A 14,807-nucleotide genomic window follows, 5' to 3' on the forward strand; every position below is an offset into this window, starting at 1 on the left:
AGAATGGCTATCTCCGTTACACAGTCCAGAAAACCGAAGCTGGCAGGTGGAGGAAGCAAGACTGGAGTTCTGAAGTCCTGGGTAACTTCCTGGTCAACACTTTTCATCAAGTTACCACTAACCTCTAGCTGCCAAGAGTAGAGAAGCATTTTGAAATTTTGGTCATTTCAATTCACCACATGAGTAACCAGATTTAAAACTCAATTAACTAGGATAGTTACCGTGGAATCCTGCTTAAGCCAGAGTGGGTCAAGACTGGCTCCAGATTTATTTAGCACTTTTACATAGAAAGGGGCTCAGGGTTAAACTGTTTGAACTCCTAACATGGTATCACAACGGGGTTCCTGAAGACTATGCTCCTAAGACAGCATCCTGCTAAGTACCGTGCTTGCCCCTTGGGACTTACTGCCGGGGGCCCTTACTAAATGCAGCTGGGGAGCCAGCACCCCTCCCCGCCCAGCACGTCTAAACATCACCCCAGACAGTCGCTGTTTCTTCCTGTGTGAACGGATGTGGGACTTGTGTCTTACTGTGTGTGAGAACTGTACCAGAGGTTTTCATCTCAATTCTCTCATCTTAGCAAGGCATATAACATCCTTGGTTCATGGGTAAGGAACCTTGTTCCCGAGAGGGTAAGGCCTCGTGAAAGAACTGGTACTCAAACCTAGACTTGACTGAAAGCCAAGAGGAATCCATGCAGATGGATTTAAAATTTTAAGAAAAGCTGAAGCTAATACAACAAATATAATGTCCGAAGCCTGAGAAAAAAAGCATTTGTTTATAGGTAACATTTTTGGGAATTGAGATTGTTTCTATGTAACGTTTTGGTAATTGAGAGTAGCTTTATTTTCTTTTTCAGAATCTCTTGCATTTATAGTTTTAAATTGAAATATAACACAGATAAAGAACAACGCACAAATCATAAGCACACAGCTCAATGAAATTTCAAAAACTTAATATTCCCAGGTAACCAGCACCCTGATTAAAAAACAGAACAAGCTCGGCCAGAGTGGCTCAGTTGGTTGAGCATCGTCCCGTGCACTGAGAAGATTAGATTTCCGGCCAGGGCACATACCTGGGTTGTGGGTTCAGTCCCGGGTTGGGGAGCATATGGAAGGCAACCGATTGATGTTTCTCTCTCTCTTACACTTCCTTTCTCTAAGCATGTCCTGGAGTAAAGATTTTTTTTAAAAAAGAAGGAAAGAAACAGAACAATACCAGCACCTTTTGTGTTCTCTTATTAAGTTTACTTTCTAAGGCAACCTTTGGTACACAGAATCTAAATTCGATATCTATCAGAAGCAACAGGGAAACAATGTTCATTTTCCCACCCAAAGAACAGAAATAAGGTTTAAGGCTCATGAGGTACATTTTAAAAAATTATCTTTATTTAGGTTTCTGATTCAGCACATGTATCAAAGACTAATCAACATAAAGAAGTAAATAAGACATTAATTGGAAGTCTTACATCTCTCTATACTCTGACCAAGAATGTCAAGATTGCCACTATTACCAGAACTCCAACCTCATCAAGTTGTGGACCAGCTGTCATGAACATACAGTGAGCACGGAGGTGCAGAGGCAAAAACAAGCTAGCACTTGGCTCTCCTCTCTTCCTTGCTGATGTCTTTCTCTTTGACAGTCCGCTTTGCTTTCCATGCTCAGTTCCAAATAAAGTCCAAAGCAGCCTCAGGGTCAGCCTGACCGAATATGCTTCCGGAGGAATGCATTCTGGAACTGCTGTGCCTGCAACTTTGTTTTTGCCAGGATGAAGTTCAGATTGAGATGTACAATACAATCTAGATGACGGTGCAGACTAAGTCAAGAACTAAAGTTGAGCAGTAACTCGAGTTAAGGCATGAATGCACACACGCACACGTGCACACACACAGCACCCACACCACCATGAACATAGGATTCCTCCAATTGCCTGACGAGAGGCAACCAAGGCTTGGCAGTTAACCGCAACTGCTGAGCACTATGGAAAATGCTCCCCATAATTTTATGCTAACAGCTGTGTGTGTATGTTTTATATTTTTTAAAAAAAATTAAAGAGAAATAAAGAAAACGAGAAACAAAACAAAAACCTTAAAACCCCTCATTTCTTACAATGGCTCTTGAGCATGGAACTCATGTAGCAGCGTCAATGGCTGGCTCTTTAATAATTTGGAAATAAAAGGTTGTTTTACTATGTATTTCTTTGGTAGTCATCACTACAAAGTTTTCAGTGTTGGTTACCTAAAAGACAAGTGCTAGACAGAAGATCAAGTTACACAGATAAATTTCTTCTGTACTGATTAAGATAAAAATATTGAGCTCTCAAAGCACAAGTTACTATGCTTTTTTTCTTGTCTTACTGGGCACCTTCTACAAGCAAGGCTTCGTGCAGGAAAAGTTCGTGCCTACCTAACAAAGGGTGATACATATTCTATGGTCCTACAATTGAACAGGTAACAAAAATTCACATTATCAATTATTTCTGGTCAAATCAGAAGCCAATTACAAAGGGACAGCAGCACTTGGTGTCAAAGCCACATTCTGGTCACACATTCATTCCATGGTTGTGGTCATTATCTCAGGAGCTCAGCATTTAAAGCTCCTTTCAATCAACAAAGGAGCAAGGTAAATGAAATCTTAAGTACTTCCACCATCTGCAAATTTCTAGAATTCTGCCTAAAATGCCAGCATGCTCTTGAGAGAAAAGCAGGTCAGAGCTCAGAGTAAGCGAATTTGGTTTCGTGTAAAAGGCATGGTAATCTGGCAATGACGTACTTACCCTATTAGCAGCACAGTGGTAGCCAAGGGTCTCTGTCAGCAAGACAGAAAAATGAAGCTACTATCGCTCCCACCGGCCTTCGGGATGGCTGCGGGTTTTACAAAGGCCTTCCGGGAGTCAGTCCCGAGTTACCCTGGGCGAGGGGGCAACAGGAATGGCAGTAACCACGGTCAGCCCCGAGGAGAAATGGCTGCGGTGAGTCAGCTTCCATGGGTGAGGGGCTCTCGCCTCTCTGGGCTCGGGGTCTGAATCTACCTTGGCAGGCATTGCCCAAGTGCGGCAGGCTCCACACGGGCTCACAAAACACTTTAAAAAGACACGAAACAGCATAAATCCAAAGTAGTAGTGTTTGTTCTATCAATTCTGAATGTCCGCAGGGAGAGGAAGTTAGATTGGCGGTGAAAAGGTGCCGCCTGAAGGAGCTGTGTTCTAGTTTGAAATGAAATGACTACCTGGGGGCAGAAGTCTGAAGGTCAAGAACCTCGTCTCTAAAAGGCATTGGTCAGGAACTGTTGTTTGCTCACTCCAAGTGCTTTGGCATTCTCCAGGCGGCGATGTTTTGACTTTTGTGCTTTCAGGAGGTAACTACATCGACAGGTAGCAGAGGGAAGGTCACTACATGACGGACTTCCTCGTTTGAGCGCAAGACACTATCCAACAGCACTGAAGCCTATAATCTTGTAGAAGATTCTTGTAAACATATGCCATATTTCTCCTATAAGAAAAACCAAGAACTGTACCATGAGGGCAAACGTCGTTTGCCTACTCTCCGAGTGCCTCGGAATGGCAATGTACCAGGAGGGACAGTGAGCTGGTGGTGGCATCCTCAGGTTTCAGCTGACCCAGTCTGATCATAATAAAAATCTAAAGCCTCAATAATAATATACCAAACTTCTCCCCCTATTTGAGAACTGTACTATGATTATGTATATTACACACACATTATAAATAAAATTTATATAGACGGACGACTTCTTCCAAACAATTGAGGAGTGACGCTCTCAGTTTAGGGGTGGGGAAGGAGGGTGGAAGCAGGAAGAGGTGAAAAATCCTATTGTTGTTTTTACTCTCAAGTTCTTAAAATGCTAGTCAAACACTATTATCCAACAAGACTTTTTTTCTTTCTGTAACTCTTAAATATGCATTCAAAGGCAAAAATGGAGGTTTCTATACTGTACAATATTAAATATCTACAATGTCATGGTTCCTTATTTTTAGGAGTGTGTTCAATAAAGAGCTAGCTATTAGAGATGGTTGTCACAAAACATGGACTCTTAAAAATTACTGATAAATTAACTTTCAGTCCTCTGATTATATCCAACGGATACACATTCTCATCATAAAATATACATTCTCTAGGTAAGGTATTTTCGTCCACAGCATATATAAATATGCAAACACAGGTGGTAAAAATCACTTTACTACCAAAGTACAAAACAGTAACTGCTGAAAAGCAAAAATAAAGATGTTGCAGTCTTAAGAAAAGAGTGACTCACAGTGTTCCACCTCAAAGTGAAACCCAACGATTTATTTGTGCTAAATGCATGGGGATAATGTATTCAGAATATACTTCTTTGTACACACTGCACTTCTTATACTGGGCGAAATAAGCAGTCACCAATGCTAATGTGCTACTTTCCTATACACCTCTTCTCTTGTCTGCCAAGCAATAAAGTACTGTGTGGCCATTATGCCAAAGGTATTTCTATAACATTCATTTCAAATAGTATCTTCTAATAATTTCGCACCTTTAAAATATTTGTTCAAACTCTATTTTAGGGGAACACAAATAAAGAACGGAAAGGGAAAATAGCTGTTGTTTGTTATAATCGCATTGCCTTCTGCAGCAGAAATCAAACAGCACACTCTAACCAGCCATTGAAACCACAGTGGGAGGACAACATTTATGGACGCACGTGAGAGGGGGCCAGTTTGGGAAGAGTAACATTAAGAAAAAGGAAAGAATCACACTTTAATATACAATAATTACCCATCCCATGTAGGTGGAAAAGGTACAGCCATGTGATCCATTACTTTTGGCTGTTTTACCAGAGATGCGGATGTTGATCTACACTGAAAATAATCTATAAAAAGGGTATCTGTAGAAAGCTCAATTAACAGTCTTGGGCACTGATCCATCTAACTTTCTATTCTAGATTTCCAAATTGTAGTGCTGAATTATTGGTATGTTTGGTAAACCATTCTAATGGGGGGCGGGGGGTTGGTGAGAACAGCTCAGTAATTTTTCTGCAAATTCATGGGGGGAAAATATAAAAAAAGACATCCCTTTTTATTTTACAAACCTAAAAGCCAGGAAAATGAAGCTCTGGGGCCAAGCAAAAAACGGCACACGGCTGCTGAATCACCGAACATCGCAAAGCAGAGGTTCCAGCCGGGGAATGGACGCACGTGTCGATTCAAGTAAAACACTGATGGAAGGAGTCGTCTGGTTAGTGTTGTAACCCACAACACTGGCTGCGTTTCCGACAAACATTTACAACACAATTAATAGTGAAGCCTAGATAACCTCAGTGCAAATAAGTCAGATCCAAATATGCCAGGGGAAGAAGCCTTTGGCATTGAGTAGACGGCTCCACGGTACGAGTCCCAACGTGAGATTCAGACTAAGCACATGCATTAAGGCTGGGAGGAGGGGTGCACCGAATGTTGCGAAGGGGCGGGCTGTGTGGTGGCTGCCGAGGGGACCACGGGCTGCATGGGAGGTGGAGGTGGGGGCGGAGGCGGCTGGACCGGGGTCTGTGTGTTGGGAGACGGAGGCGGCGTGGGCCGTTTGAATTTGTCAGGACTGTTGCTTCTCCGTGGCGAAGGCCTCTGTAGAAAGGACAGGAGCAGAGGTCAGTTTAGGGACAGACAGCTCATTTCTTCCACAGCCTGACTCAGAGCTGAGGCCAGTGAAATGCTGACCAGCGATTTCCTTGTCCATCCCTATTGATTTCTAAACTAGTAATGAAAACTTAAAGTCAGGTTGATGCCTAACACCTATGAAAAAGCAAAATCACTATGAAACTTGCATTGACCAAAGTACTGGACTTGACCCTTCAATGAGTCAGTCCTAAAATCAAGGCTCAGCTGTCACACCCTCCCTTACATTAGCACTAACAAAAGTTTTCAATATCCTAAAAGCTTAAGCTAAACCAAAAACGTTTCTGCTTTTACATAGAGCCCTCAAACAGCAAAACAGCTTCAGAAAAACCTTAATGCTCTTGAAGAATAGTTTCTTGTTTAAAGATTTCCTTACTGGGAATTTACCTTCAATGCAGTCTTGTTCTCAAACCCCTATTAGTTACATTTCCAATTGCTCTATTAGCCAACTAAATAATCAGTTCTAAAGAAAAAAGACCTCCCGAGTGAGGTTTGAACCAGATGCACTTGAAATTCCTTCTAATTTCAGGAGAAAAAATTGTGAGTGAAACTAGAAACAAAGCTAATTTCAGAAAGCATATTGAGGGCCAGTGAACTGTGAAGGTGCAGACAATAAATATTCTAGACATTATGGCAACTAACAGTAATTGGATATGGCAAGGACTTGGCCAGAGTTTAATCAAGGCATTGGCCAGAGTTCAAAGTAAGTTTCACAAGGGTGATTTTTGAAGGAAAGCGAAGTTGAAATTTTCCTTCAGGGATAGATTTTAATGTCAACACCAGCATTCGGTATCAGACTGTTAGGAAGTCTCTATATAGTTTTAAAGGTGAACTGATGGGGGGAGGGAGGAAGAATGGTGACTATCTAAGGGCATCGATCCTGGTCTCCTAAGGAGGACCAGGGAGACCACCATCTGGGTAAGTGCTGCTTCCCACCCCGTGGTACTCACTGTGATGCCGTGGGATGCTCCCATATGCTGCACATGAAGACCCGGGGAATTGTAGTAAGACATGCCGGCTCTCGTCAGTGAAGTTGGTGGCGTGAAACCAACCGTGTGACTTGCATATGACAGACCTGAAATATAACAAGACTTTGTAAGCATTATTTCAAACTCAAATTATCTGTTGTCCTTGACCATCTAGGAGGCTTCAAAATGCAGAAGTTCTCCGTCACCCACAAAAATGAAAATAGATGAGGTGCACAGTGGGCTCAGTGAGTGGTCTGCTGGGTGACAAGGGATGGAAAAGTCAAGCCGTGGAACAGAACAGAGAACCAGAAATAATCCCATGCATACATGGTCAACTGACCTTAAACAAGAGTGCTGAGAATCACAGTGGGGAAAGGGTAGTCTCTTCAACAAGTGGTGTTTGAAAAACTGGATACCCACATGCAGAAGAATGAAACCGGTCCCTACCCGCGCGCCCCGCTCCCCAGCCCCCCGTCACCATCTTACACCCTACACAAAAATCAACTAAAAATGGATTAAAGACTTGAATGTAACACCAGAAATTGTAAAACTCCTAGAAGAAAAAAACAGGGAAAGGCTTTCTGATATTGGTCTTGGCAATGATTTTTCAGATATGACACAAAAAACACAATCATAAAAGCCAAAATAAACATCAAACTAAAGGCTTCTGTTCAGCAAAGAATATAATCAATGGAGGTAACCTATAGAATGAGAAAAAACATTTACAAACCATGAAGCAGATCTGTAATTAGTATCCAAAATATATAAGGAACTCCTACAACTCAACAGCAAATAAATAAATAACCCAATTAAAAAATGTGCAAAGGACTTAGACATTTCTCCAAAGATGACCTACAAATGACAAATAGGCATATAAAAAGATGTTCAATACCACTAATCATCAGGGAAATGCAAATCAAAACCACAATGAGATATCACCTCACACCTATTATACTATGCGACAGTAAACAAAGAAGGATCTCTTACCCTTTGAGACAGCATGGAGGGACCTAGAGAATATTATGCTAAGCGAAATAAGCCAGTCAGAGAAAGACAAGTATTACATGATCTCAATCATATGTGGAATCTAATGAACAAAATAAACTGATGAACAAAATGGATCCAGAGACACAGAAGCATGGAACAGACTGTCAAATCTTAAGAGGGAAGGCAGGGGTAGGTGGGTATGTGGGAAGAGATCAACCAAAGAACTTACATGCATATATGCATAGTCCATGGACACAGATAATGGCGTGGTGAGGGCCTGGTGAGGGAAGCGGGGGCAGAGTGGGCTAGAAGGGGTCAATGTACTTTCAACAATAAAGATTTTAAAAATAAATAAATAAAATTAAAAAATATATATATGTAAATGTTGGCAAGAAATGTGGAGACTTTGAACCATTGTGCACTGTTGGCAGGAATGTACATTGGTGCAGCCACTATGGAAAACAGTATGGAGTCTCCTCAAAATATTAAAAATAGCACTACCATCTGACCCAGCCATCCTACACCTGGGCACGTATGCAAAGAAATGAAATCAGGATACTGAAAAGCAACTTGTGCCCCCATGCTCACTGCAACATTATTCACAGTAGCCAAGATATAGAAACAACCTAAATGCCCATCAATAGATGAGCGAATGAAGAAAATGTATACATACAATGAAATATTCTTCAGCCTTGAAAAGAAAATTCTTTTTAAAGAGAACGTGAATGAACCTTGAAGACATTATGCTAACATAAGCCAGTCACAAAAGGACAAATACATATATGAGGTATCTAAGTCAAACTCAAAGAGGTAGAGAGGAGAAAGGTGGTTGCCAGGGGCTGGAGGTAGGAAGAGATAGGGAATTGTTCTATGGGCTAATGTTTCAATTATACAATAAGAATACGTTTTAGAGATCTGCTATACAACACTGTGCATTATACAGTTAAAAATTTGTTAAAAGCGTTGATTTCATGTTAAGTGTTTTTATCCCAATTGAAAAAACAAAGTGAACCCTTGCCAGGAAAAATGATGACACAAAACCAGTGTGAGCTCGTGCAATGTGTGCGATCAGCTGTAAGGCAAACAAACACCATCACAGAACTCTGCAACTACGGGATACTCAATGAAGAAGACAAAAGCCCTATATATGTCAATGTTTCCCCAAAGAAACTGATATTTAAGGAAGAAACAAGCCCCAGTGCACTATAATGTTATGTTCTACAGTCTCCATCTAAGACCTGAGAATTATCTCCAAAGTACATGCCCGGACTCCCCTCATTATTAGATAGGGCTGGGTTGAGGTCCTAACAGTTGTTTTTTCCCAAACATTCCTAACGTGGTCATCACCTACGTGCAGTCAAGCAGCGCTGGCTGGCCTTTTCTCGTTAGGTGCCGATGGTCCAGTGGTCCAGAGAATCACTCACTTACCACTACGTAAACGTGGCGATCTTTTTTATTTTTATTGATTTTTTTACAGAGAGGAAGGGAGAGGGATAGAGTTAGAAACATCGATGAGAGAGAAACATCCATCAGCTGCCTCCTGCACACCCCCTACTGGGGACGTGCCTGCAACCAAGGGTCATGCTCTTGACTGGAATCGAACCTGGGACCCTTCAGTCTGCAGGCCGATGCTCTATCCACTGAGCCAAACCAGTTAGGGCGAACGTGGCTATCTTTACATCTTTGTGTTCCCAGCATCTACCAGGGAACAAGCTCCATATGAATGAATGCAGTAAAAATGGAAACAAAGGAGCAATTTGGGGAATTTGGATAGAAGTATCTATTGTCAATCACTGTGTTCCCAAGACCAGCTGTTGGATGCGAAGCACCATGAACTCTCGGTAGGGCTTTGTTTTCTTCATGGAATATCCTGAATTTGCAAAGCTCTGTGGTGAGTTTTGTTTGCCTCTTTTCTGAATTACATAAAAGCCAGAAAAAAGCAGTTTGGGAAGCTTTCCCACATTGTCTTTGGGTGCCGACAACATGCAGCCACTAAGCCTCCCTTTAGTTGTCTTGTCCCAGAACTTGCTGCGCCTCCACATCCACTGTTAAGTGCTTGCTTTATTTCTTGGTTTGACTATTAATTGGTGCTGCTTTCTATTTGATCTATTTCCATTTCTGATTGTGGATCTTCGGCCCACGTTTACAAAATGGAGGCTGGGGGTAAAGTACAAAGTGTTGGGAGTGGAGTGGCCATTTACTGTGATGTTTATGCAGGGAGCGGGAAGAAGAGGTTTTCTTTGAACAGCTTTGGGGAATATACAATCCTAAGTCTATTTTTTATGAAAGCAATGAAATTTAAGAGAAAGGCTATAAAAGTGGATCCTTATCCCCAGATAAGAGAAGCTCAGAGAGTTCAATTCATAATAACAAAAATAAGACCCAGCTTAAGTTCTAGTATTACAAGGTTTATTATTATGTTAAACTGCTAATCAAAAATCTTCAAAGACTCCTACTGTTTATCTAAATTTAAAAAACTTCTCTTCTCTGGCTATTATAATTCTCTTCTCTGGCCTATGCATTTCGCTCCAAATTATCTCCTGATGTTCCTGGTCAGTGGATATCAAAGCCCTCGACCAACCCAAATCAAACGAATCAGAATCTATGGGGAACAGGGTCCCACGGCAGCAGGTGTGAAGAACCACAGTGACCTTATTTATCACCTGATTCTGACCTCCATATCTCAGTTCATACTGTGCCCTTTGCCAGGGATAGCTTCTCTTCACACAGGACCTACTAGTAACTTACTCCTTCCCCCACTCAGCCCCCACCCGGGTCGATCAGGACCGCACTCAGGCTCCTGGAAGAGGCCAAGAGCCCAGACTCCACAGCCGACTGCCACATTACCTCAGCCTCTACTTCTGCCACTTGGCATTGAGCCACTGTGGACTTCCACTCCTTCAACTGTAAAACGAGGTTATCGGAGTGACCTCTCAAGGTTGTTGTGGAGATGAAATGAGCTAACATCACCAAGTGCTGAGAGTGCCTGGCACCCAGTAAAGAAAGGCTCAGTAAGTGTCAGCTTATGAAGGCCCATCTCAAAAGCTCTCCAAGCTGGTAGCTCTCCACTGTTTAAACCTCTTTTTAAACTATTTCGCTTCTTTCATTGTAACTTATTTTAAAATAGTTTATCATTCACAAGAAGCTGTAAAAATACTACAGGGTTCCCAGGTACCCTTCCCCCAGCTTCCCTGAATGACATCTTACATAACCGCAGCACATTATCAAAACCAGGAAACTGGCATTGCTCCAATACAGGTGACGAAGATACAGGATGTCATCTGGTTTTACTGTATTGTGTGTGTGTGTGTGTGTGTGTGTGTGTGTGTGTGTGTGTGTGTGTGTGTACAGCTCAATGTAGCTTCTTCACATGTACAGATTCGAGTCACCGTCACCACAACCAGGACACAGAACTGCTCCATCACCACCCACCAAGAAACTCCTTTGTGTTAGTCCCTTTAATCCCAATGCCTGGCAAGGACCAATTTGCTCTCCAGCACTGTGATTCTGTCACACTGAGAATGTTATAGAAATAAAATCATACAGTATGTAACGTTTTAAAACTAGTTTTTTTTTTCATTCAGCATACACCCTGGCAATCACTGGAGAATGGAATCAGAAACCATGATTTGGGCGGTGTGCATGTTGGGCAATGGGTGGGGTGAACACCCTTTTTGGAACTTAACTATTCCTCACCCTGATGAGGGCACATAAAAATATACTAATTGGGAATGTCTCTTTCTTAAATAACGGAGGGGCCGAAAAACAGTCTCCCCATAGATAATCCACATATAAATGAACAAGGAGATCTTTCCTAAGTTCTAGGAAATTTACCTTTCAAATTGTGAAACAGGATTCAACATATCTCAACAAGTTGGTGAAAATGCAAGACTGCCAATGTCAAAGGGTAAGGGAGGAAAAAGAACCAACGTGCTTAAAGTGGAAATAAAAATTGCAGGAACAGCATCATTCCACTAAGGAAGTGATTCTCTGAGAACCACTATGTCTTCCAATAGAAAACAAAGTGAGGGAAGTGGGGGTTGGGGAAGAGATTAACCAGAGACCTTATATGCAGGTATGCATAACCCATAGACAGACAAGAGTGTGGTGAAGGCCTGGGGAGGGGGCAGGAGCGAGGTGGAAGGGGTCAATGGGGGGGGGGGGAAGGGGACACCTGTAATACAACAATAAAGATAAAGTAAATAAATATAAAATGTAAAAAGAAAGTGAAAAGAACACATGAAAATTCGGGTTTTGCTGATGCACTTATATATAGGACTGCAAGGGACTAGAATAGGAGTAATTCTGCTGCCAAATAGGAGATAAAATCTACTTTGATGATATTATAGAACTTAAAATAGGATACAAATGTTCTCGCTTAGCCTGGCTAAAAGAAAAAAAAATCCTGGTGTTACTTATTATGTAGTTTAAGGGGAAACCAAATAGCCTATTTATACAAGCAAGCCCCACACTACAGGGACAGGGTGTGATGAAAGTGAAAATTATGAAAATGGAAGAATATCTTCTTCAGAACACTTGTTATAACAGAAGTTTAATGTTGCCAACAAAGGTCTGACTTTATTTTTTTTTTCAATGACCACTACATTATATTTAATGAACTGGAAATTACATGCCTCTAAAGATTTCCTTAGGCTTAAATACACAGAACATTAAACTATAGGTAATATGAATCGGCATCAACCATAAAAGCTACTCTCCATCTTGCTTCTTCCTAAGTCATGCCTTCCTTTTAGGTCAATAAATGAGAAAGCAAAAAAGACCTTTATTGTGGTAATGAAACCCAATGCTCTTTGGGGGAAATTAAGAAGCAGCGAAGAAGGGAAGCTTTGGGAGAGACGTAAAGGCCACTGGAAAGCAGGAGAAACAGTTTCAGGAATACCCTTTGGGCAGGAACAGGAGTGAGGACCATGACATAGATCCAGACAGAAAGTTGTCTTTGTTTGCAAACAGCCTCTCATTATGCGGTTAGACGCCAGAGACAGTATGTTGGACATCTGTGAGTGCACCACCGCAGCCATGCTTGGTTGTAGGACTTTTGATTTCACCTCTTAAAAACAAACCAACCACAGCATCATAGAGCTGGGCTGGATCCTACACTCACAAAACCAAGCCATTTCTACCTCGCACTTTCTGGCTACCTGCGTTACTGCAGCATGTCCCCTTTGCCAACCTGGAGAACAGATAACATGAGATGTCACCCTAACACGAAGCTCTTTTACTTTCCCAAACCATAAAACCTTTATTGCCATTAACCCTTCCAAGCAGCCACTCCTTCTCCACTTCCCCCACTACACACACACACACACACACACACACACACACACACACACACACTTTCCCCCCACCTGTTTAAAATCTGTTTAGCAGCAAGCACAAGAAATTCAGTCTCCTCACTTCAGTCACAAGACTCGATCTTTGGCTGCTACCTTTTCATTCCTTCCTCCCCTCCGCTCGCCAGCCAACCGCCCTGGCCCTGCTGCTTCCTCGCTGCTGCTTCCTCGTTCTGCCTGGCTGGACCGTTTACTCGCCCTCCCAGCCTGAGAGCCCATGCTGGGCTGCTCCTGGAGCCAAAGACCCCGGGGAGAGTTTTCGGGGTCAGATGAAGACAAGTACGCCTTTGAGGGAGAGGCTTCTGAGGAGCAAAGCCAGCTCCTTTTCGCATGTCCTGGTACGAGGGCCGAGTCCCACTCACAATCTACTGAAAGCAGCTCTCACAGAACCCAGTGGGAGGTGTGCAGGAAGCAGCTGATCGGTGCTTCTCTCTCACTGATGTTTCTATCTCTCTAGCCCTCTCCCTTCCTCTCTCTCTGAAATCAATAAAAAAATATATATATATAAAAAGAATACTGGCTTTGCAACAAGACACGCCCTTCCCCACCACTTTCTGGCCATGAGACCAGTAGCTTCCGATTCACTGCATCCTCAATTTTAACATGGGAAAAACGGTGCCTAGGTTAACTCTTTGGTGAACAGAAATTAGATAATGTAGGTAGAACATAATGAAAAAGCCATAAAATGTGGCTATTTTCACTGTCCTTATATATATTTATAAATACTCAGGTCCTCAAAGTGCTCTTTGAAGCAGCATCACCATCTTATTAGTTCCCAAGTTAGTGAGTAAATAAATCTTAAACCTATTTAAAAAAAAAGGATATGCTATGATGCATCTTACAAATCTACCCACAGTTTAGTCAATGCATCAGCATTTAAAATCGCAGTCAAAGACACTTAAAAACAGTTTGGGGAGTTAAATTCCTTTTAGATTAAAAAAAGAGAGAGAGAGAAAAACACCAGTCCCCACTATAACATTTACGCTTAAAAATTATAAGCTAAACCCTGGCTGCTGGCTGGTTTTCTCAGTAGTTAGAGTGTCAGCCTGCAGACCAAAGAGTTGCAGGTTCAATTTCTGGTCAAGGGCATGTGCCTGCCCCTCCCATAAGGGTATATGCAGGAGGCAACCAATAGATGTTTCTCACATTGTCGATGTTTCTCTCTCTGTCGCTCTCTCTCTCCCTCTCCTCCTTCCTTTCCACTCTCTCTCTCTGAAAATCAATGGAAAAAATATGCTCAGGTGAGGATTTAAAAAAAATTATAAGCTAAGACTCAGTCTTGATAGTGATTTGTTTTTATGTTTCTCAAAAACACATGACCACTCTCTCTCTGTTTACAAGACTTTTATCTGATAAAAGGGAACACATTCAGGGATGCCTAGTAACGTACCAGAAATCAGTCCCAGAAGCAGCAAGCACAGGTACTCACCCGGGGAGATGGGCCTGCTTGAGCTTGGAGAAGGAGTGTAAGGGATCGGGCTGGACACAGTGCGAGGTCTTAATCCTTGTGCAGACATCTCATTAAAACACCTAAGAGGAAGGGGGAGATGATCAGGACCGCCTGCATTTCAACAGTTCTTAAGAGAGCTCTGATGAGAAAATGCTTGGGGTTCACATCCCAATGTGTAGAGAGTGATGCTGTAGCTAGGAGACACCTATTAACATGGGCTCTTGCGGGTCACTGCTCAGCAAACCTCTCCCCAGGGTTTGGGTTGGGGAATCTGGAGATCCTAGCTCAGCATGGGGACCTGGGGACAGATGCACCACACAACAGAGAGGCCGGGCTTCTCTCCATCACATAGCAGCTATATAGACTCCACCTCCACTGTTGCAAGAATTACA

General features: G+C 42.3%; 1 protein-coding gene across 1 annotated transcript in view; it reads right to left on the reverse strand.

The window, feature by feature from the left end:
* Positions 1–1,366: 1,366 nt before the first annotated feature.
* The window catches only part of CCDC6 (coiled-coil domain containing 6), a 117,232-nt gene continuing 103,791 nt past the window's right edge, over positions 1,367–14,807 (reverse strand). Inside the window, exons 7-9 of the mRNA XM_080643031.1 lie at positions 14,395–14,495; positions 6,610–6,734; positions 1,367–5,608 (exon numbers count right to left, since the gene is read on the reverse strand). Of these exons, the coding sequence (XP_080499157.1) occupies positions 5,414–5,608; positions 6,610–6,734; positions 14,395–14,495 (421 nt within the window). The 3' untranslated portion in view covers positions 1,367–5,413. The remainder of the gene's footprint in view (positions 5,609–6,609; positions 6,735–14,394; positions 14,496–14,807) is intronic.

The sequence above is a fragment of the Plecotus auritus genome, assembly GCF_963455305.1.
Source record: "Plecotus auritus genome assembly, chromosome: 9".
Lineage (NCBI taxonomy): Eukaryota > Metazoa > Chordata > Mammalia > Chiroptera > Vespertilionidae > Plecotus > Plecotus auritus.